The sequence below is a fragment of the Lontra canadensis genome, unplaced genomic scaffold, assembly GCF_010015895.1.
Source record: "Lontra canadensis isolate GAN:19392208 unplaced genomic scaffold, GSC_riverotter_1.0 scaffold56, whole genome shotgun sequence".
Classification (NCBI taxonomy): Eukaryota; Metazoa; Chordata; class Mammalia; order Carnivora; family Mustelidae; genus Lontra; species Lontra canadensis.
The window spans coordinates 1,751,478-1,777,046 of record NW_022631050.1 but is presented as its reverse complement, the minus strand read 5'-3'; the positions used below and the strand labels follow the sequence as shown (position 1 = coordinate 1,777,046).

The 25,569-nt window shown below is 34.7% G+C and overlaps 1 protein-coding gene across 1 annotated transcript in view; it reads right to left on the bottom strand.

Moving 5' to 3' along the window:
• PIK3CA (phosphatidylinositol-4,5-bisphosphate 3-kinase catalytic subunit alpha) overlaps positions 1-25,569 on the bottom strand; it is an 82,023-nt gene that overhangs the window by 31,646 nt on the left and 24,808 nt on the right. The window contains exons 2-3 of the mRNA XM_032875389.1: positions 1,559-1,986; positions 845-1,054 (exon numbers count right to left, since the gene is read on the bottom strand). Of these exons, the coding sequence (XP_032731280.1) occupies positions 845-1,054; positions 1,559-1,910 (562 nt within the window). The 5' untranslated portion in view covers positions 1,911-1,986. The remainder of the gene's footprint in view (positions 1-844; positions 1,055-1,558; positions 1,987-25,569) is intronic.

Here is a 25,569-nt window from a genome sequence, read left to right as displayed (position 1 = left end):
AAGCTGGGAGGAAGGAGCGAAGATGATGAAAATGGAAAGATTAAAACTACGGTAGAGTGGTCCAGGTGTTCACAGTATAATTTTCAACTTTTCTGTAGGAAAAGTTTCATAAAGAATGTTGGTGGAAAATGAAGAGAGACTTTCACTTTAGAAGGTATGCTAAAGTAGAAAAGAATTTCAAATGAAGATTTTTACATTATACTGCTTTAAACTATTTTGAATAATAAGAGTGAAATAGTAATAAGATGTCTTAACTCATCTACCAACAGAATTTTGTATTTAATAGTGTGTGAAAGCTAACTTACTCTAAAACTTCAAATTGAAAACTTCACTTTGTTATCTTGAAAAATACAGAATGTTTATCTGATACAAAGGACATTTCCATTTCCCCAGAGTGTATAAATTTCCATGTTCACTTAATTCTAGAAATTGATATATTAAATGTCAAAAGTCAATCTATATATTATCACTCGATCAGATTTAATTATTGCATTTAATATCAAGAAATTTATTTATATGCAAAGTTTTCCCAAAATTTCATAAAGTATTTCTATTTACATTTTTTATTTGTAAAAAGATAATCAGTTGTAACTGTGTAACAATGAATTTCAAACGCAAAGTTCTTTAGGTTTATTGTTAAGATATATAATTCACCAGGATCAGCACTGTACGTTCACAATTCAGTCAATAAATATTTATTACATGCATATATATTTGGCACTCAGCCATATCTTGTCAGTATAAACAGTCCCTGTCTTCAAGAAGCTTCTCACCTAGGTGAGATAAAAGGAGATAGAAATTTTTACTATAGTGACCAATTATGGTAGATTGACAAGTTTCTTACCTTTATCTAACTTATTATATATGTGCTTTGGCAGTTCTGGTGAAGATTCTACATTTGGAGGATAGACATACATTGCTCTACTATGAGGTGAATTAAGATCCCGAAGATCCACAGCTTCTTTACAAACATTCAGAATATTTCTTCGGAAGTCCTGTACTTCTGGATCTTTAACCATATCAAATTCACACACTGGCATGCCAATAGCAAAACCTTAAAAAAATTATATAAAGAATATAACATTCTCTTAAACATACAGTACAAACATGTTTCTTACAAATGGGGTACTTGACACATTTGGAAGATTACAATAAAGAAGTCTCTCTGGGTTTAAAGAAATTTTGATGAACACATAAAGTAAGAGTTGACAAAGACTCAAATATTTTTAACATATAACACATAATATATTCCCGCAGCTTGGAGAAAAGGAAGCAGACATCCATGTAATTTTTAAAAAGAGTAACAAAACCAAACTGGGATATAACAACTTTCTTAAAGAAAAATTTATAGGATATTATTAAAAATAGTTCCTTGGCCAAGTAGTCAAAAAATACTTTTGATTTGTAATGGTTTTTATTTCAAAATCTATTTATTTAAGGTTACAAAGGCAGTTAACAGATTCAGACAAATATTTTAGTAATGAGAAAATAGTTAAGTTTCATAGTTATTTGCTTTTAGAATAGGACAACAATGCCATTGAGACAAAAACTGTCATACCAATTTCTCGATTGAGGATCTTTTCTTCTCGGTTGCCTACTGGCTCAATTACTTTTAAAAAGGGTTGAAAAAGCCGAAGGTCACAAAGTCGTCTTGTTTCATCAAAAAATTCTTCCCTTTCTGCTTCTTGGGTAACACTTACGAAAATGTAAGAAGATTCATCTTGAAGAAGTTGATGGAGAGGGTACTTTCTTGCTTCTTTAAATAATTCATGCTTTATAGTTATTAATGTAGCCTCACGGAGGCATTCTAACGTCACTATCATTCCATTTGGTAGTAAACATTCTACTAGGATTCTTGGGGGCATCAAGTGGATGCCCCACAGTTCACCTGATGATGGTCTTGGAGGCATTGTTCTGATCCTTTCCAAGTTTTACATATAAAACTATTTTAAGGAATTAGATGAGTGGCTGTCCCAAAGCAGAAATCTAAACCAAAGGGGGAAAAAAAATATGTTAAAAGAAAAACTACAGGAAAATATATTTATGGCATTACTAAATGTAAAAACTCATTTTCTGTAGTTTGAATTGATTAGGGTATTAATAATGCATCTTAAATATTTTGACAAGGACTCTTGCTCCAAATTAGGCTGAAAGAATGGATTCCAAAGGAGGAATTAGAAAAAGCACTTGTATTTAATTATTTAATAAAATCATTTAGTTAAAAACGTATTATTTTAATAGATTTTTTAAGGTCAGGTCTTACCAAGACAGAGCCGACCCTATGGGAAGAACATTGAAACTAAAATTCCCATCACATATCACTTTTATCATTCTATTTTATGGAGCAACAGAATTTGGACTGGAAAGATCATGGGTCCACTGCTCTCATTTTAAAGGCGAGTAAAGATGAGAGAAGTCAAATCTTCCTTTTCACTCCCTATCTCTCTACCCTATGGTAATGAGAAATTACATGGCTAGTCTTTTTCTTAAATTAACCTTTGTGATCTCCTTCTTTGTATTATTGTCAAGTGACATCTTAGACCATTCTGCTTTTAGAGTCTAATTTGTGTATATATTCACTATAATATAAAGTGTCATCAATGCATTTTCCTTGAGATACGATGATAAATTTGAATGATCCATCTACTTTATCAAATAACCCAGCCCTAATACTTCTGATTGAAATGAACTGATCTACACACAAATGAGATCCACTGACTCTCTTTGTTAGTAAAATGTTTTAACAGTGTTAAGTACTTGTTATATTTTTAAAAAATACAAAGTATTATTAGGATTTGAAGTCCTCATTTTTAAATATGTCAAAAATCTCTGGGATTCTTTAGAAGATACTACAAAATCCACAAAGCCACAAGTTTATTTTTTGTTGTTCATATTTTCTTTTATTGAGCAAGCTATACTATAAAGGCACAGGAAAAGGTAAACTGAGAGACTATAAAAAAGAAATGAAAGCTAGAGAAATGAATCAAAAGGTCCCAGATTAACTTACTATATTTGATTATTCTATCGGGCACCATGGACAACAGTCATACATGATACTTTGTTTATTCACTAAAAATGTATTGGAGCTAAAAAAAAAAAAAGTACTGGGGCTTTTCCACAGGACCATGTTAGGTCCTGGGAATATGATAATTTGAAGATGACAGACAGGGCCCTTGCCCTTCCAAGGCAAAGTCAAAAGTATGAAGATTATGGGTTTGTTGGGTATAGGATAATTAAATACACAGATAATTAAATCCAGAAACTTGTCTTTTCTGACTCCTGTATGTCATGCCCTCAACATCAACAAACCGTTAATTCTATCTCCAGAATCTGCATACTCCACTACTACTCTTAGTATCTTCGGTAAGGCCACAATATTTCTTGTCTGGACCACTACTTAGGCCTAAATGGTGTCCCTGGATCTAGGATTGCCCCCTACAATCCATCTTTCACCTTACAGCCAGTGTGAGCCAGAAAGGGCAACAGGGTCTACTTTGAGCAGACTTTTTTGCTGTCTCTAGGTTGCAAACAAGTACTTATAGTATGCTTCAAAGTTCCAATACATGAAGGAGGTGAGAAATAGAAACAACAAAAATTTCAAACCCTCCCCATCTCTAGAAATATAGAAATCAGCTGGAAGACAATAGAGAATGTAAAAACGATTTTTAATAGTTGAAAATGTTTCTTCAAACTTATAAGAGACCCACTGAAGTTATAGGATTTAAAACATAATTATTCTATTTCTTACATTTCTAAATGAAAATTCATTGGTTAGTAAAAAGACCAGATGGACCAATCTGTGGGCATAATTATAGAAGTGACTGAAGCTAAGCTTTTTAAAACATACAAAAAAATTTGAAGAATGCAAGGGAAATGCCAAATGACTACTTTTAAATGATGACCTGCCTGCACAAAAAGTTCAAATAACAACAAAACCAAACCACAAGCCACACCAAAACAGCAGCTGTGTTTATAGTTTTCTTTGTTGAATGGTGCTAATAGGTCCACATTATGGAATCACAAGGGCAACTATTTTATATAATAAATAACATCTGAGTCTCATATGTTCCCTAAAAATTAGCAAAAGAGAAGGCTAGTATAGCAGAGAGATTACTGGTTCTAATCTTTATCCTACTATAGTATATTTATGGTCAGTTAACGATTATTGAATATCCAAGATACACCCTTCTCATTAAGAGAATAAATGTGATCATAGCCATAAAACACACTTGGAGATTCTGGAAGGCAGGCAATGGCTGGCACTGTGGTAGTACTAAATAGAAGAGAGAGGATATTTGTCTTCTGATGTCAGGCCTTACTCTGTACAAATCATTAGCTCAGAGCTCACAAATGTTAGATACAGATTTTGAATCCAGGTCTAGATGATTTCAAAGTACACACTGTAACCATGCTGCTATTTGGTTTTCAGTTATGACCAGGTAATACTCATTGGTGGTAAATAAGAAAATGGGCTCTAAAGTTACACTGGATTCAAATTCTCACTGCCTTAGTAAATAGCTGCTTTGCTTCGGTTTAATTCATCTCACTGAACTTCATTTTCCCCATCCTGTTTTGTTAAGTTGGGATAATGGCAGAAAATTCATCAGATTGTTGTATGAGATAATATATGAAAAACATGTAAGCAAAGAGACTGGCATACAGTAAGCATTCAATAAATGTTAACTATTAATAAACCTGCAAAGTACACCCACACTACCTTTTCAAGCTTATGAATTATCCAGGGCTGGCGCCAGATAGGGATTGGAAAAAGGAGCTTGAGTTCTTTTACAGTGGGAGGCAAGTAATAAGGAGCCTTATAAAGGAGTGCTAGTTTCAAGAGCTGAACCTTGAAGGTAGCACTGGTAATGCCATGCTCACCTACAGGACTGGAATAGTACTGAGTGGCTCAGAGGCTGGTACTTTCATAGCTGTCTCTAGTTTCCTGGACTCCTAATATTCCTATTGAAATAGTACAGTTATCTACAGCTTAAGTAAGAAATCCCTTGCTAACCCCCTCTGCCTTTTTTTGGAGGGATATCTACTTGTTCTGGGCTCTAAGCTAAATGTGCTATGAAAACTAAGGTAAATAAATGTTTTCACTTCGGTTGTTGAGGGACTCAGAGTTCACTGGGGAATGAAAGATAAGAACAACGTTGACAATGAAAAATTGTTGTAGGACAGAATATGAATTTAAGTCATGGGAAATCTCCAACTGCTTGAGGAGGTTAGGGAAGGCATCAGAAAGGTAAAATTTAAGTAGAATATTATATATTATTAGGGATCGCAGGAAAGGTACGGGCAGCTTGGACATGAGGAAAGTGTTTTAGATTGCCACAAGAGTATGTGTGCAAAATCACAGACCATGAAAAAACACATCCTGTTACCAGCAATACAAGTTGTTTTTTATTACTTGAGTTTGAAGTGCATGGGAATAAGTAGGGTTTGTAGCAAGGAGGGAGAGAGGAGAAGTAGGCAGGGGCCAGAAAGGTGCGCAGATTCCTTGTTAAGGAGTTTGAATTTTATGTAGTATGCTGTAAGTAAAGGGAGTCTTCTAAAGTATTTTGAGCAAAAGAATATTTCATTTTTTTCATGATTTTAAATTTCAGATTTCTAAAAAAAAGCTTCTCTTCAAATAACAGGATATAATCAAATAAGCATTAAACCAAGGTGTAAAAATGGTATCTTCTCAATTCCTCTAATTTTGGGGGAAAAAAATCCCTAGAGTTAAGAAATCAGCATATGAAACTAAATATGCATATGTAATTAAATAAAAGGTCCTTTAACTATAGAAGAAATTAAATGCTGATTAATTAAATCATAAATTAAATGCTGATAAAGAAGGTGGAATTATCTAATGCAAGTGCATAATCTATTTACAAAGGAACTTATTTGAAAAGCAATAGAGTGGGATAAATCACTATAAAGTTAATATTCAATTTAATCTCTATAATTTGGCAGTTTGAAGTCACAACATGTATTCACTAAAAATAAAATATTTTAAGAGTAAAGAACTACTTTATTGGTTTTTTTCCTTTTCTTTACAAACCCTTGTGTTGAGTGCTGACTTTCCATAGATTGCTATGAACTTTATTCCACTATGTGGGAAACCCTGACCCAGAAGTAGGGTCTGCCAATGGTTTAGCACCAGGTTCCCAATCAATGTATACTGAGTGACCCGTGAGGGGTAACCCTTTTTTTGGTGTGACCCATTTCCTGGAACAAGGGGCTCTGCACTGGACCTCAGCCTTAACACTACTGAGCGTTTGAATTCAGTATGTCAGAACGAAATATTCTAATACTGAAAAGTCAGAACTATTCAGGACTCTTAGGAAATAAGTTGGTTTTACTTTTCCTAACTTTCTATATATCTAATGATAAGCTATTTCAATTGGGGTGCTCCTGCTTTCTTAAAAAAGTAGATATAACTCACAATTTACCCTTTTCTTGATGCATTACATCCTTATTATAAAACCAATTACTGTGCTATTCTGAAACACAATACAGCAAAGCACTTCAGTATTATTGAAGAGTCTGAGTGTATTTTTGGCCCTACCCCCAAAGACCCCAGATTGGAGATGATGCTTTTTAGTGGCCCCCATCTCCTTGTTTACCAGCCAGCCTGTGACAGTAGCCTCCTCTTCTTCAGTTACTCACTGTGTTTGGGCAGGAAGCACTTAAAGTCTTTGGTTCTTAGAAGGCCTGAACCCACATTTGTTTCTTGGTTAGGGCAAATGAGGGCAATGGTATTGCTCAGCTGGAGTAAAGACAACTTTAAGCACAAAATAGACAGGAGAAATGAACAATAAAAACAGTCTCAGAGTCTCCACTGTCACTTGACTTTTATTAGTTGAGGGGTTCTTAATTCATTGGACAATTTAAACATCTAATGTGCTCTCTTTCAGCCCAAGAAGACAATGACATTTTAACAATTTGTTTTTTAATTCAAAGCCTTTCTTTGCTTATATTAATATAACAGTATTTTCAGGTTTCATTGTTTTAAGCAAAGATTGTCAAACTATGACCCACATGCCAAATCCAGCTCAACATCTGCTTTTGTAAATAAATTTAAATGGGAACCCAGCCAATAAACTGTGTTTGTATATTGTCAATGATGTTTTCCCACTACAACACCAGAGTTGAGCAGATGCTATAGAGACGACAGAGCTTAAAATACTTAATATCTGGTCCTTTACAGAAAAAACTTTGCTGGCTTCTAATAAGGCATCAGAATTACCCAATAAATCAATCTGAGAATTTTCTTTCTTTTTTTACAGATTTATTTATTTATTTGACAGAGAAAGAGTATGAGTGTTAGTGAGGTGAGGGACTGAGGAGGAGAGTCTCAAGCAGACTCCCTGCTGAGCATGGAGCCCAATGTGGGCCTCAATCTCAGGACCCGGAGACGATGACCTGAGCTGAAATTAAGAGTCAGATGCTTAACAACTAAGCCACCCAGGTGCCCTCAACTGGAGAATTTCTAAATGGACATCACGTAATAAATCATCCTTAACCCTGCCTTTTGGACCACAATTCTACAATTTCACTTGAAGTCCTTCGGGGCTGAGGTGGAAAGGAGGCATTAATTTTAAGCCAGTGAAGTTAAGATCCTGAAATAGGAAAGTATCTCAGAAGTCACTAAATTGAGTATTTTCAGTGTTGGGAGATCATTATCTGATACAGAAATTTTTGTGGAGCACTTCTAAAGTTAACTCTAAACGTTATTATTTCTAAAATTCATTCCATCATTTTTGCCTTTTCTATCTCTTCACATGCCTGTCAGCTATTAGAATTTTCTCTGGGTCTTTTTACCCCCAATTCCTTTAACAAGGATTCAAGAGATAGTTTATCTTCATCTTTGTCATTGCTTAAAGTGTCCTTTTGCTAATTAATATTCATCTCAAAATGCAGCAACCAAAATCTAGTATGTATGTATGAATTATGAGTCTCTATAAATACATTCTAAGACTGCATAGACTTTTTCTGACTTGATTACTTTAAAATAAAATGTATACATTAGATATTTTAATTCAGGCTTCAATTTCAAAAGTGTATTATATTTAAAAGTTATTTGTTTTTAAAGTATATTATCACATCTGCATCAGAAAGAAATTAAGATAAGAAAGCTATTTTGAAATGTATGCTTGGAAATTTAGGGGGATAGCTATACTGACTCCACTGGCAGCTTAATCACCTCAAACAGCCATAATCTGTTAAAATAAGTAGCTTGTGTTTTCTAGATATCTATGTTCCACAAATACAGAAGCTTCCTAAGTATTTACTGAATGAACAAAAGTTTTACAAATACTTATTTCTTATTTAACTGATACTTTTAACCAATGTTATTTGATTTAATGGACATATATGAGTATATTTAGATATATATTGACAAGATATTTTCCACCCTCATTCTCAGAGAGCTCAACAAGAAAACATTAACATGTAGTTTTGCTGCTAACTCAGTTGCATCTCTTTATTTACTCATTAACTAGAAAATATACTTCCCTGTTTTTTTACATTACCAAATGGATCCTTACTTTAGTCTGATCAGGACAAAATAAAAACTTGCCTCTATACTTGCTACAGAAATAACATGATTAAAATCTGGATTAATAATTCTAAGATCTGATTACTCTCCTTAAAAGTTACTTTAAATACTTCATTACTTACTCCCTTTTCTTAATGTTACCCAGACTCTTACATATATGTCTATAATTGTACCTTAATACATTCTTATTAAAGTTATCTATATCCATATTTGACTTTCTACTAGACTATGAACTTTTTTAGGATAGGATCTTTTTTGGGGTCACTACAGTCCTAGAGCATAAGAAGTAGGAAAACTAAATTGTTAAAGTTAGGCCAAGGGAAGTCCCAGGGCCTGAAATAAAGAGAAGTAGCAATAGTTAATAGAAGAAAGAGATGGATGAAAACATAAAGGGAAATCAAAAACACTGAGAGACTAACTGGATTTGAAAGTAAGAAGCATAATTTTAAACAAATTTTACTGTAGTGGAAATGCATGGGAAACAAGTGTTTTTCAGCATGATTTTCCAGGAGCCCCAGTAGAGGCCTCTAAAATTCTCTTCCTCTAAGAGTCACTGAGCTGTTGTTGGAGTGAGTCCAAAGGGACAGCTGTAATATACACTAGTGCTGGAGGGATGCATTTTATCCACTTCTTTCAAAATGCTGTCCTTCACTGACCTTTACAAGCTGACCATGAGAAAACAGATTTAACTCATTCTCTTAGTTATTCAGAGAGAGAGCTTAACAATTTCAGGGTGAAAAATCGAGTTCTCATGACCGGTATGTAGAAAATTTAAATTCCTTTAGAAGGGAATATAATTCATTTTCACTATTAAATTCACAATACTGTGAAATACACTTCAGAGATTTAAAAATACATTTCAGAGATTTAATGATTTATTTAAAACAAGAGTTCCCAAATATGAGGTTCATAGGTGGGCTTAGGAAGGGTCTGTGCTAATCGATTAAAAAAAAAAATAATGACAAATAATTAAGTTCTAAGTAATGTCTATGTCAATGTAGACTTTTTTTTTTTTTTTAAGATTTTATTTATTTATTTTGAGAGAGAGAAAGAGAGAGCATGAGTGGGGAGAGGGGCAGAGGAAGAGGGTGAAGTAGACTCCTGGCTAAGCAGGGACCCCGAGATCATGACCTGAGCTGAAAGCAGATGGTTAACTGACTAAGCCACCCTGGTGCCCCTGTAGACTTTTGATTATCAATAAATGTGAACAAGGACTTTTTATTAGGTGGGTTAAAAGAATCTAGTATGACTAGCAGAACTGAGGGTAAACAAGCATCAGAGTTACTAATTCAGTATAGATTAATACTTGATCTTAGATTATTAAAAAAGGAACTTGAATTCTATATTTTATATAAAGAAACCTCACTAAACCTCAAAATACGGAGTCACTAATTTTCCCAATTTGAACTCCGAAAATTCAAATTTTAGTGTGTGATAAAATTTCTTAAAATTTAAGATCAAAAAGAGACTAAATATTAGTAGATAGAGGTGATAGGTAGACATATAGACAGGATTATGAGGAAAAGTAAACATAGCTAAGGTACAAAATACAAAAAAAGATATTTCACAATATCATACAATTTAAAAAGACAAATGACTCTTCAGTGACATAGAGTTTTCCAGGAAATATTTATTTTCTCTTTGTGAGGGAGTCAAGGCAGATTATCATAGTTTCACATAAAACAAGCAGCAGGCAGTCAAAAGTCAACAGTAAATTAGGCAACTCTAGAAACCCCATTTATGTTTTTAGATCCAGATGGCAGTAGTTGGTAAGCTATGATTCCAAAATATAGAACTGAAAGAATGACTAATACTTCAAATGAAAAACACATTAACATTTTGCCTTATTTTTCTAGTAGTAGAATACTTTTGCTCTAATTCTTTGATTTCTCCTTATTAACCAGCCCACCTTGTGACTGATGGCATGTACTGATAAGGCAGGTGGACAGAATCATGGATGCCTCTTTCTGCCCAAAGGACAAAGCTAATGATTCCATAAAGAAAATCTAACCAGTGACTTGAGCTTTAACATCTTAATACCTGGAACAAATAATCAATGGAGCCGAAAACATTTTGGAAACCTCTACATTTTTTTCAGCTATGGTATTATTCACTGTTGAGTAGCAAAAAAAACAACATACATGAACCCAGTCTAGTTCTAGGGGTAGAAGAGAAATGGTCTAAGCAGGGTTTTTGCTTTTGTTGAGATCATTGCTCTATCATCCTCAGCTCTACCAACCTTATGGAGAAATCTGCAATTCTTTTTTTTTTTTGTTTTTTAAAGATTTTATTTATTATTTGAGAGCAAGCAAGGTGAGGGGGGAAGGGGCATAAGGATAGTAAGAAAGAGTCCTAAGCAGACTCTGCCGAGAGTGCAGAGCCCGACATGCGGCTCGATCTCACAACCCTGACATCACAACCTGCGCAGAAACCAAGAATCTGTTGCCTGACTGCCACGCAGTTGCCCCAAGAGAACTCTGCAATTCTTTAGACTTCTCCAGGAGTTTCCTTATTTGCACAAAGTGAATAAAAATAGTTATTATCGCACAATGATTGATAAGAGTTAAATGAAACAATATATGTAAAATCCTAGCATAGTGCTTGGTGCATGGAAATTCAAAGAAGTTTCCTTCTCTTATCTATTGGATCCATGCTATCTAGATCCATGGGTCCAGAAAGGAGCCAGAACTTAAGTGTTTCAGCTTATTTTATAATTATTAAAAAATATTTTGATGCAGAATATTTTACTTATGTATTTGAAATCTGTATAAATGTCTCTGTCCTCATCTTTATATTTGTTTCTGTATTCTTATTGAACTGCAAAATTCTTAAAGGATGAAGCCTGTACCTGTGTTTTTTTTTTTTTTTTTAAGATTTTATTCATTTATTTGTGAGAGCGAGCACATGAGTAGGGAGATGGGCAGAGGGAAAGGGAAAGCAGACTCCTTACTGAGCATGAAGCTGTATGGGGCTTGATCCCAGGATCCTGATATCATGACCTGAGTTGAAGTCAGATGTTAAACTTACTGAGCCACCCAGGTATCCTGAGGCCTATCTCTGTTGAACTCAGTTTATACACTCAGTAGAGCATAAGCATCAAATGGACATTTGATATATTTCAATAATGATAAAACATAAAAACAATCAAATACAAGTCAACAAGAGACATAAGAAAATGGCAGAAGAAATATATACAAAAATTCTTATTTTAGGGGCACCTGGGTGGCTCAGTGGGTTAAGCCTCTGCCTTTGGCTTAGGTCATGATCTTAGGTCCTGGGATGGAGCCCTGCATTGGGCTCACTGCTCAGCAGGGAACCTGCTTCCCCCCTCTCTCTGCCTGCCTCTCTGCCTACTTGTGACCTCTCTCTCTCTGTCAAATAAATAAAATCTTAAAAAAAAATTCTTATTTTAGAATCATATATAATTGGTAAAATCTACTTCTTTTTATGTATATATGAAATTATATTGGTTTTCTTATTTAAAGAAAAAGAGAAAATGCAATGAGTGATAGAGATGAAAATGCAAAGTCATAGTAACAAATATTTTTGGTTCTTGGACTGAAAAAAATAATGACCAGTTAAGAAAAGAGAGAAGTAAAAGGGTATTATATAGACCGTACCACTGATTTTCTTTTCATATTTTAGAAAAAGGCTTTTAATCATATTTGGTTTGATTGAAAATAAGCAGGAATGATCTTTTTGGGCTAAAAACCAAAAACACAGCTCATCTCCTACATTAAATAATATACTATCTGGTTCACTGAAGCAATACTTAAAGGAAATTTGGTATAATGTGGAGAGTAACTTTGTACGAGAGAAAAAACTTTCCTTATAAATTGTTACAAACTAGTCTCTTTCATATAAAGAGAGAAATAATCCTCAAATATTTAAATTGTATAGGTGTATCTACATCTTCAAGGGCCAAAAGTATACTTCAACAAGATAGGGAAAAGAGAACCCCAATTATGTGCCTGGTTGTGTCCATGAAAACTTAACCAATATGAGATCAATGAAGAGACCAGCCCAGCAAGGAAGGAAGGAAGGAAGGAAATGCAAAATATGGCAGTGCTCTTGAAATGTTACTCCTATTTTCTGTTAAGCAAACATTTCAGGCTGCAAGGGAACATAAAGAGAAAAGGACCTTAATGTTTAACCTTTTACAAGTAAGTTTACAACCAAACTTATTACTGATGATAACTAAAATATGGGGCTCGTAGTCCGCAGTAATTTCCCTTTACAAATGAGACTCATGGACTTCAGGAACAAAAGCAATTTATTATTTGGTATTGCACAGATATTGCCATCCACACATTGTTTCATGATTTATGGGTTAAGAAAAAAGAATAAAAGGGTTCTACTTTCAGCTTAAAATCAGTATGAAAACTAACTCTCCCCTGTTTTTTTTCAAAAGCCTGGAGGTTTTACAAAAAGTAACTTCATTCTTTCTTGCCCTAAAGAATCTAATACCATCCTAGACTTGGTTGATTTGTAAAATTGTTATTTCCTGGCTGCTAATGATGGAGAAAGAAGAGACAAAAAGAGTACATCATCCAGATCCTAGCTAGATAAATTCACTGGGAAGCCCAAGAATATCTAGATTAAATATCTTAAATAAGAACATCTAGAAAGAGGTGACTGTAGCAATGTGTCTTCCAGCTCCCTTAACTATTCTTTTAAAGACCTGTAACAAATTGAAGGCAAGAGGTTTTCATAAGCCATCAGGAGTAAGAATTTACTTCAAGTTTATCAAATGACTTTTTCTTTCTTTTTTTTTTTTTTCTAGTATAGTATAATGCCTTTGTAAGCCTTTCCATATCTTTGAATACCTCAAGAATCTTCTTCCAAGTCTTCCTGACGCTATGGGTAAGGGTGGATGAACTTCTGGAAAACACTTGCTTCACACTGTTTCTTTTTGTTTTCTTTACTCATCAAGCATGAACAGCTACCTTATTTCTTTATATCATGAGATGAAGACATAGTTTAATTACTTCTGGGGATTCTAGTCAGGTATAATTCCTTCTGGTGGTAGCTCTCTAGTGTCTAGATGCATTAAAACTTGTTTGTACTCCACTGGTTAACCCTTTCTTGATTATGAAAAGATGAGTCTTGCACACCAACCTTATACTGCCATTATAAAGTGAAACTTGGGTTAATACAGATCTCTCAGTAGACCCAGTTGTTCTTTCTTCCTTGTACAGAACAGGTAGTTTGTGTCCACAAAGAGAAAAGAATCCCAAAATGATAAAATAGTAATTGTTCAATCTAGTCCACTCCAATAAAGAGAGCTACCTTTGATTGGAGGTACTGGCAGACACAATATAGTCACCTAATAGAATCCAGACATATTTCATAGAGGGTCTCTTTGCTTTGGAGTATTGTTTTCATTTTTTTACCAACTCAACATTCTAAATTCAAAATGCCATCTGCTCCATTTTCTGACAATGACAGAATAGTTTAGTATTTAATAGTAATGGGGAAAAAACTCCACTGCAAGTAATAATTGACCAACTTTAATAGTGATTTATCATCCTTCAATATTTGACCTATGATAAAGGGGTTATTTCACTAAAGCAAAATTTGAAGCAATGCTGAAATAGCTATTTGGCAAGCAAAGGACGCAGATCTCTCAGAAGCGCAATCAGAGAGAGAGAGAGGAGCTTAATTTCAGCACAAGCACCACCTAGCCAAGATGTGAACAGGAAAGTTCTATGAATAATAGCATGGCAATGTCGAGGCACGTAAGCACAAATATTTTAAAAATCTATTTTTTTAAGCCAATACAATATGGGCACAGTACCTCAGAATCCACTTGATAAGAGAGAAGTATTAGTAGATGGTCTTTACTTTGCCTTTTTAAACATTTATTGTTCACTTATAGTTAATATGGTGTAATACACCACATATCTGAAAAGCTATAGTTATTATACTTTAAAATGAAAGCAATGTGAATGACAATTTGAAATGGGTGTCACTGTAAAAATAGCAACATAAGTGACCAGTAAGTAGAATATTTCTATTTTATTCACTGATGTTCAATATGTCATCTGTTGACCACCTAAGGCAATTATTAAACAATACATTACTTATAATAATTCAGTAAGTTAAAGTGTTTCCTTGGAAAATGTATCAACTGACAAAAAGTTGTAAACCAGTTATTTAATCTAAGTCATTAAACTATTATCCCAACAACTGCTTCACACATTACAATTTATTAGGTAATCTTGCTGAAAGTAAAATAAAGGCACAGAGTGAGATGTAAGAAGTTTGAAACAGATAAAGGAGCTAAAGTTCTAAACATTCACTAGGGAGTAATAACTCAAGAAAGGGAATGAATGCAAATACTAAAGTGAAGAGAGAAGGGAGTTCTGGAGTTGGAGAGAGATACCGTGGAGGACAAGAACAGAGACTTTTGAGTCTGTGCTCAGTAATGGTTATTATCGAGATGGATACATGATGGAGAAGGCTGATATGAAAATGTGGAAAACATTTATTATGGTACATAAAAAGCACATTCAAACCTCTATTTCTTAACTGCAAGATTAAGGTTAAACAAAACTAGACCATTAACTTTTATTTACTTATTTTTAAAAAGATTTACTTATTTTTAAGATTTTGTTTATTTATTTGACACACAGAGAGAAACAGCTAGAGAGGGGACAAAAGCAGGGGGAGTGGGAGAGGGAGAGGGAGAAGCAGGCTCTCCTGAGTAGGGAGCCGGACATGGGGCTCAACCCCAGGACCCTAAGATCATAACCTGAGTTGAAGGCAGATTCTTCTTAACTGACTGAGCCACCCAGGCGCCCCTGGGCCACAAACTTTTAACTTCATCTAGTCGATACTAATAATTTCTACTATTTGATAGTTGCCTAATGGTCTAAGTGGTCACAATTTGTTAGTCTCACACCAATTTGGTGGGGCATAAGAAAAAAAGGCACAGAAAAAAATTCCTTAAAGTATTCCCACTGTCAATACTGCAAGTCAGAAATTCACCTTTTGTCTCAAAGATTTTCACAAAGATAAAAGTATGGGTTCTACTTTTATAGCATAATTAACAAAACCACAATAATTAGCTTATTAGTTTAAAAAAAATCTACTTTCACATCTCTAGGAATCAGCTAATTAAAACCTGTGCTTGGCTCCTTTGTTCCAACTGGCTTTACAATACTAGTGTTCTTACCCATTACTAGTCTACTCACAATGGTATCATTAGCACTAAGATCCAAATAACAGTGCTGTATTTATGACTGCACTTTAGTTTACACAAAAGCAAAATTCTGAGAAGAGCATGAGTCATTATCCCCAGGGTAAAAAAATAATGTTTCTTTGGTCAGAATATGAAACTTATTACTGAAACCAGTAATTTAGCCTAGAAATTCCTTTTCTGAATAAATGGAACAGAATGTTTCTTTTCTCTATTCGAACACTCCAAAACTAGACAGAACTGTCCATCTGTCTGCTTTTACTACTCTACATATCTGGTGTGTGGTGACAGAAAAACAACCTTTAGTCTAACTATTTTCAGTACTGCTCTTTTGTTCTGCCCTGTCAGAATATCATCTTCCCAGGACAAAATACAGAGACAGACAGACAGGCAGGCAGACACACACACACACACACACATACACCCTCCCTCACTATTTGGGTAATCTATTACAAAGTCACTGTAAAATGTGTAGAGGACATTCTAAAAGTGGATATTTATTTCCATAATGTTAAATGTTCGAATGTTCTCAGGTTCATATTTTATATCTCATCTTAAAATATCTTCATTGTTAAAAGGTAAAAGTTACAAAGATAAGGAACTACTGGGGTGCGTGGGTAGCTCAGTAGGTTAAGCATCTGCCTTTGGCTCAGGCCATGTTCCTGTGGTCCTGGGATTGAGCCCAGCTTGGGCTCCCAGCTTGGCAGAGACTCTGCTTTTCCCTCTTTCTGCCACTCCCCCTGCTTGTGCTCTCTCACTCTCTCTCTCTCTTTCTCAAAGTCTTTTTAAGAAAAGATAAGGAACTAATGATGTTTTAAATGATTTAAAGTTTTCCCCCCAAATTTTCTAAAATCAAGTCAAAATAATCTTGCTAGGATATTTTTCTGGTCTCCTTTGTTTCTTTTTTTAGTACCTCTTAACTCTCTTTATTCATCACCACTCTCTCAATCTCTAAGGTTGGACACTTTGGAGTTCTCAATTCCTTTTGTATGATATCACTTCTACCCATTAAATCACCCCAAAATTCATCACTTTTGGGGGGAGTATCTTCTCTTTCACTACTAAACCCTAAGGAGTTCTCATATGAAACGAGGATAGGTCTCTAATTCAACAAGCATTCATAAAGCCATTGCTATCTACAAGACACTGACAAAGTAAAGAGGGGGAAAAAACGATTCACATGTGCATAGAAGAGAAGATGAAAAGGGCAGAGTTTTAACCTTTATTACCTTACAATCTACAATGCAGAATATAGTAATTATAGGAGAAAGTCTAAGTATGTACTTGCTTACGGGAAAGATGCTGGTAGGATCTGGTAGGACTGATAGGATTTCTGACAGCTACAAAATGAGGAGACGTTTAAGTGTACAGTAAGAACTAAGGTAAAAAGCCCTGAAAACACAGTACTCAATCCCTTCCCCCAATTTTCTATCCAGTGTCACTAAAACTGGCTACCTAAAACATATATCTAATCCCATCACTACTCAATTAAAATAATATAGTGAATTTCTGCTATCTAGAATATACTTCAAACTCAAAGCCTCACCAACCATTACAACTATGCTCTGTGCTCACGCTTTCGCCCCACACTCCAAGCTCTAACCTTTCTCAATCAATCTTTTTCTTTTAGTTTTCTTTGCGTTCTAAGAGTCCACGATCTTTCTCCCATATCTATTCTCATTCATTGCCATTTCAATCATACCTTTCCCATAAATTCAGCCCAATGCTTTCCCTTGTGTCCTTTCACAGTCTCACTAAACTTGGTTTATAATTCCAGATTAACTTTAGAATCATTTTGTGAAATTCAAAACAAAGATCAAAGCAAAACTTGTACTTTGATTGAGAAACTTGATTTGTACTAATTTAGGGAGAACTGACATTTTTACAAGATATCTTTCCTATCCAAGGATGTACTTACAGTTATCTAAGTTTGTTTTTCAATGTTCTTTAGTACTTTTTAATTGTACTATAATTAACATACAGTGAACTGCACATATCTTAAGTGTTAAGTTTGATAACTTTTGACAACTTTTTATAACCATGTAACCACCATACAAAACAAGATATAGGACATATCTATTACCTGGAACATTACCTCACGTTCTTTTCCAATTCATTTCTCTCTCTGACCCTAGATTATTGCATTTTCATTTCTGTAATCATAAGTTACTTTTACAGGTTCTTGACTTCATATAAATCGAATCATACAGTGTATACTCTCTTGTGTTTGGCTTCTTTTGCTTAACATATCATATCTGAGATTTATCCATGTTGTTAATGTATCAGTAATCAATTCTTTTAAATTGTCAGGTAGCAGTCCAAAATATATTTCAACTTGTTTATCCACTCTCCAGTTGTTGAATATATGGGCTGTTATGGCTTTGGCCATAAACATTCTTTTTTTTTTTGAGGTTTTTTTTTTTTTATTTATTTTCAGCCTAACAGTATTCATTGTTTTTGTACCACACCCAGTGCTCCATGCAGTCCGTGCCCTCTCTAATACCCACCACCTGGTTCCCCCAACCTCCCACCCCCCCCACCTCTTCAAACCCTTCAGATTGTTTTTCAGAGTCCATAGTCTCTCATTGTTCACCACCCCTTCCAATTTCCCCCAAATGCCTTCTACTAACTCCCCATGTCAAAATGGACAAAAGACCACAACGTGAGACAGGAATCCATCAGAATCCTCGAGGAGATCATAGGCAGTAATCTCTTGAAAGCCACAGCTTTCAAGATATGTCTCCAAAGGCAAAGGAAACAAAAGCCAAAATAAACTTTTGGGACTTCATCAAAATCAAAAGCTTCTGCACAGCAAAGGAAACAGTCAAGAAAACAAAGAGGCCACCCACGGAATGGGAGAAGATATTTGCAAATGACAGTACAAAAGGTTGATATCAAGGATCTATAAAGAACTCAAACTCAACACACACAAAACAGATAATCATATCAAAAAATGGGCAGAAGATATGAACAAACACTTCTCCAATGAAGACATACAAATGGCTATCAGACACATGAAAAAATGTTCATCATCACTAGCCATCAGGGAGATTCATATTAAAACCACATTGAGATATCACCTTACACCAGTTAGAATGGCCAAAATTAGCAAGACAGGGAACAACATGTGTTGGAGGGGATGTGGAGGAAGGGGAAACCTCTTACACTGTTGGTGGGAATGCAAGTTGGTGCAGCCTCTTTGGAGAACAGTGTGGAGATTCCTCAAGAAATTAAACATAGAACTTCCCTATGACCCTGCAATTGCACTACTGGGTATTTACCCCAAAGATACAGATGTAGTGAAAAGAAGGCCCATCTGTACCCCAATGTTTATAGCAGCAATGGCCACGGTTGCCAAACTGTGGAAAGAATCAAGATGCCCTTCAATGGACGAATGGATAAGGAAGATGTGGTCCATATACACTATGGAGTATGATGCCTCCATCAGAAAGGATGAATACCCAACTTTTGTAGCAACATGGACGGGACTGGAAGAGATTATGCTGAGTGTAATAAGTCAAGCAGAGAAAGTCAATTATCACATGGCCATAAACATTCTTATATAATTTTTTTGTTTTTGTTTTAGGGAACTTTCATCTCTTTTGGCAAATACTTAGGAGTAAAATGCTCGGTTGTATGGTATGCAGACTGACTACTTATTCTTAAGAAGGCCTGCTTGCAAGGTCTGGGAACTTGGATCATGGATTCGGAAAGGATTTCCACCCCCTAAGTGATAAAAGTGGCTCACTGTGCCTAAATTGTTTACGAAAACAGTATTTTATTCTAAATACCTGCTTGCCTTCTGGAATTTGGGTATGTGCTGGGCAGAGGGATCAGCCTTAAAATATTCATGTACTGAATCTAACAAGCTTCCCTGGTTGTCTATATTTAATTTACGCTGTCTCAACTTAATGCTGGGGAATTTACATGTATCTTACGTGACTCCATCGCAAGAGGACCCTCAGAGGCCTGCACCTAATCTACCCTGGATTTCTCCCCATGCACCTTTTCCTTTTGCTGGCTGTGGTTTGTACCCTTTTACTGTAATAAACCATGGTAATAAGCACGATTACACATACAGTCCTGGGAGTTCTCTTAGTAAACCATTGAACCTGGGGGTGGTCTTGGTGACCTCCCAATACATAAGGTAAATGTTATGTTTAACTTTGTAGGCAGTTCTCCAAAGTGACTGACCATCTGGCATTCCCACCAGTAATAAATGAGAATTCCAGTTGCTCTATATACTCATAACTAGTCAGCTGTACCAGTTTTTCTATTTTAGCTTAGATTCTAGTGGGCATGGAGTGGTATATAAAAACACTATGGTTTTAATTTGCATTTACTGATGACTAATGATGTTGAAACTTTTTCATGTGCTTATTGGCCATTTGTTTATCTTCTGTGGAATGTCTGTTTGAGTCTTTACACATTTTTTTTCTAAAGATTTTATTTATTTATTTGACAGACAGAGATCACAAGTAGGCAGAGAGAGAGGAGGAAGCAGGCTCCCCGCCGAGCAGGGAGCCCAATGCGGGGCTCGATCCCAGGACCCTGGGATCATGACCTGAGCCGAAGGCAGAGGCTTTAACCCACTGAGCCACCCAGGCGCCCTGAGTCTTTACACATTTTTATACCAGGTAGTTGATTTTTTAAAAATGTTGACTTCAGAGGTTCTTTAGATATTCTGGATTTAAGTTCTTTTGCCACTTACAAGTACTGAGAATATTTTTTTTTCCATTCTGTGGTATATCTATTCATTTTAATGTTGTCTTTTGAAGAGCACAAATTTTTAATTTTGATAGTCGTATTTATCTCATTTTCTTTTATGACCAGTGCTTCTTAAGTCTTGTTCAAGAAATCTTTGTCTTCTTAATAGTTTTAAAAGATTTCTTCATGTAAATTCTGCTACAGCCAACTAAGTTTATTTCTTAGATAAGTGATCTTTTTGTTAATTTTATAAATGAGTTCTTCTCTTTCATTATATAACTGGTCATTGTTCATATAAAAGAAAACTATGGTTTATTTATATATTAAGATTATAATACCAAGAAGACATACAGGAAAAGGTGGATAAGTACAATTAAGTAAAAGTAAAAAAATCTGGCTTGGCAAAAGTACCACAAAACAAATGAAAAGACCTCTGGCTAACTGGTAATGATATATTTTTAATACATAGGACAAAAGGCTAATTTTCTGTGAAATTTAGAAACAGCTCAGACAAGTCAATAAGAAAAAGATGAGTAAGAAAACAGTACAAATGCAGTCTGGAGAAAAGGAAACTTAAACGGGATAAGCTTAAGAAAATAATTTAAAAATGCAAACAAAACGATATATTTCCAGTTTTTACTTATCAGATTGAAAAACATTAAGCATTAAACATCTGCTTTCAGCTCAGGTCATGATCCCAGGGTACTGGGATTGAATCCCGCCCGCATTAGGCTCCTTGCTCAACAGGGAACTTCTCCCCCTGCCTCCTGCTCCCCCTGCTTGTGCAGTTTCTCTCTCCCCCCATCTCTTTTTGGCAAATAAATAAATAAAATTAAAAGAAAAACATTTGAGATGAAACTAATTACTATAAAGATAGCACTCTTAGAAAGTTGGTAGAAATGTAAACTTTCTAGATGACAATTTTGACAATATGATTCAAAAATTAAAATGTACATATTCTTAAACTAGACAATCCCAACAGGAATTTGTTATATGGATATGTCTATAAAAAATTCACCAAAAGTAGTTTAAAGAATATTTAATGAGGCAATGTTTATGAAAGCAAAAGCTAGAAACAACCTCATATCAACAGGGGAATGGTTATGTAAGTTATAGTAGTGCATTTTATGAAATACTACACAGCTCTTAAGATGAATGATATATAACTGTATGTACTGATATGAAATGATCATCAAAATATAATAAGGAGTCAAATAAGAGCAACAGAGCAGTGCGTTTATAAAAAGGGAGGGAATAAACTTCTGATTTCAAAATATCGGTGTAAAGACCTTTGTGCCCCCACTTACTCCTAAATAATGAGAGTAAAAAAACAAACAAACACCTTCTTTGATGAAGCTAGAAAACTGTCACCCTAAACCATAATATATAGACAGGATAAAAAAAAAGAATGATAAATGAGATGAGGAATATTAAATTTAAGTGCTTATAGATAAGAAGGAAGCCAACTGTCACAGAATCTCAGAAAGGTCTGGGACTAGGAGATACCTGGAACTACTAGTATTTCAGGTCTTTAACTCCAACTAGTAGAGCCAATGACTTCCAATCCTTTAGAAATCAGAAGGTGTAGTTTCTGGAAAAATTAAACCCAACTGACCTTGGATTTAAACAGACACAGAAGTAGATAAGGGTAAAGCTGTGACTAAAACAAGAAGATTACATGAAGTCTAATGAGATTCAAAAGCCCCTTTCTTCAGTATAGCCTAGAACACAAGAAACTTTAAATAGGAGGTGGTAAATTTCCTCCAGAAAAGGATTAAAAACTGGTTAACCTAGAGAAAGATCATAATATTTAGGGATTTCCTACAGCACAGTTCACCAACAGACAAGAGTTCTGCCCTCAAACTCCACTGTCTACCAGCTTTAAATATAAATGACTGTCAAGGATTTTATGTATTTCAGGAAAGTCTCCAATATTAGGGACAGAGACTGAAACATCATGGGAGTGCTGAGAATCAGAATGATGGAACAGAAAAAATATCAAGGAAACTAAAATATTCCAAGAGAAACTATTGTATACCATTAGGGGGATGAAGAACCATAAGAAAAGAACAATTAGACAAGAAAAGCTGAAAAAAAGTTCAATAAAAATTTGAAGTTATAGTCAAGGCAATTTTCTAGAAGGCAGAATAAAAAGAAAAAGATGAGTAATAGGAGGGAAGGGCAAAAATACAGAGAAATAAATCCAGGAGGTTTAATACCTGATTTGTAGGAATTCCAGAAAGACCGTAAAAACAGAGGAGAGAAAATATCAAAAAAGTAAGACAAGCAAATCTCCAAGAATTGAAGGATGTTAAGTCTGCAGAAAGCAAGGACCTACTTATTGGCGCACAGCACAATAAATGAAAAATACAATACCTTAAAACTTCAGAACACTAGGCACAAAGAGAAGATAGTAAATACTTCCAAAGAGAAAAATAACTGAAAGACGAAGATCCAGAATGGCACTGGACCACTAAATAGCACAACTGGAAGATAGAAGGCAGTAGACCAATACTGCAAAAATTCTGAGTAAAAATGATTTTCAATCTAGAATTCTACACTCACCTAAAATATTACATAATTGTAGGAGTAGAAAATGACACATTCAGGCACGCAAAATCTCAAAAAATTTACGTCTCAGTTATCCCTTTTTAGGAAGCCATTAGAGGATATGCTCCTGTAAATGAGGGAATAAACCATGAAAGTATGGGGCACAGGAAATCAAGGCTCCAACACAGGAAGCAGGTGTAGGAAATTTCCAGGATGATACCAAAGAGAAGTCTTATGAAAACAGCTGTGAAAGAAACCCAGGGAGCAGTAATTAAATCAGAAAAGCTGAAGCCTCTAGGAAGGATATCTTAGGAAAATAACCAAACTAATTATCTCACAGGTGAAAGATATTCCAAAGAAGGACTGTATGGGAAGACACTCACATAACAATGGAAAGTAAGCAGAATTTTTAAATGAGGTAATTATTTAATAAAAATGAAACCCAGAAAAGATATAACCACATGCACTATTTGCTTCATTACTGAATAATAATTTTATGGTCATAATAATGAAAACACTAAGTGTGTATTTAACCAGGAATAACTAAATATATTAGGATGTGAGATAAGGCAAAATAAGGCATAAAAAGAGTTAAAATCCCATTACAAGAAGAAATGAATGAATGTCAAATATTGGTGGGCCAAGGGATAGTGCTATACCCTATTATTACAAGCTAGAAAATATGAGTAGCTGAAACAGTTGTAAATGGTTTTCCTGAAGAATTATATAAGGCAAGACAAATTCAGGGGAGAGGATGGGAGGAAGGAGGAGTAGTAAACTTTTAAATAAATCTTTCAGTAGTAATTTAAAATCACATGATTGTATTTGTATTTCAGTTTATCTGAGGTAATTTAAAATTACGTTCAATGTGTCTTGGTAAATGTGCAACAGTTGTGAAAATTACCACCATAATCAAGTTAAAAACAGTCAATTACCTACCCCTAAAAATTTTCTCCCTTTGTGGTCAATCCTCAATCTGCATTCTTACCCCAGTTACCCCAGGTCCTAGGAAACTATTAATCTGGTTTCTGTCACTGTAGATTTTTCTAATTCTGGAATTTCATATAACTGAAATAATTCAGTATGTAATCTTTTGTGTCTAACTTCTTTCACTTGTCATGATGTTTTCATTTTTAGCATTTATGTTTAGGTCTGGATCCATTTTGAATCAATTTAGGGGTTTGGTGAAAACTGTGTTAAGGATCTTTTTAAAAATTCCTCCAAGGACATCTAGGTATTCCAGAACCATTTTTTGAAAAGATTATTTCTCCTTTGAATTACATTCGCACCTTTATAAAAAATCAATTATCCTATTAAGTATCATTCTATTTCTAGACTCCAAATTTCTTCCATTCATCTATATGTCTAACCTTAGGCTAATACTGAACATTTGACTACTGTTGCTTCATAGAAAGTCTAAAAACCAGGTGTAGTAAGTCCTCAGATTTTGTGCTTAAATTTTTTCCTGCTACTTTATGCCTTTGCATTTCCATATAAATTTTAGAATCATATTGTCAATTTCTATGAAAAAGACTGACAATATTTTGATTGGGATTGTACTAACTCTATAGATCAAATTTTTTGAGAACTGCCATCCTGAAAACATTTAGTCTTCCAATTCAAAAACACGGTGTATCTCTCAATTAATCTAGGTCTTCTTTAATTTGCCAGCAATACTTTGCAGTTTTCAGTATACAGGTTTTGCATATCTTTTTTAAATTCATTTCTAAGTAATTATATAATGCCACTGTGATTTTGTTTTTGTTTTTTAATTTCATTTTTGGATAGCTCATTGCTAGTATATACAAATACAATTAGTTCTTATTTATTATCTTGTCATCTACAGCCTTGCTAAATTCGCATTAGTTCTATTAGTTGTTTTTTTTTTTTTTTGCAGATTCCTTACATCTTTCTATATACATGTCACCTGACAATAATAGTTTTACTTCATCCTTTCTATTTTGTAAGTCTTTTCATTTCTTTCTCTTGTCTTAATGCACTAGCTAGGACCTCCAGTATAATGGTGAATAAAAGTGGTGAGAGTAAACATCCCTGCCTTGGTCTTGATCTCAAGTGGAAATGCATAGAATAATTCACCACGAAGTCTTTCTTTTCTTTTCTCTTTCCTTTTCCTTTCTTTCCTTTTCTCTTTTCATTTCTTTTGTCTCTCTCTCTCTCTTTTGAGAGCAAGCAAGCGTGAGTGAACATGAGGGGCAGAGGGAGAGAGAATTTTTTTAAGATTTATTTTATTTGAGAGAGTAAGCGAGCATGCACAAGAGTTGGGGTGGGAAAGAGGAAGAGAGGGAGGGAAAGAGAAAATCTCAGGCAGATTGCCTACTGGGCACAGAGCCCAACGCGAGGTTTGATATCACAACACCAACAACATGACCTGAGCTGAAATCAAGAGTCAGACACTTAACTGACTGAGCCACCCAGGCACGCCAGTATATTGTTTTTTTTTCATAAAGATCCTTTATCAGGTTAAGGAAGTTGCCTTCAATTCCTAGTTTGCTGAGAGTGTTTGAGTTTGTATTGAATTTTGTCAAATACTTTTCTGCATCTACTG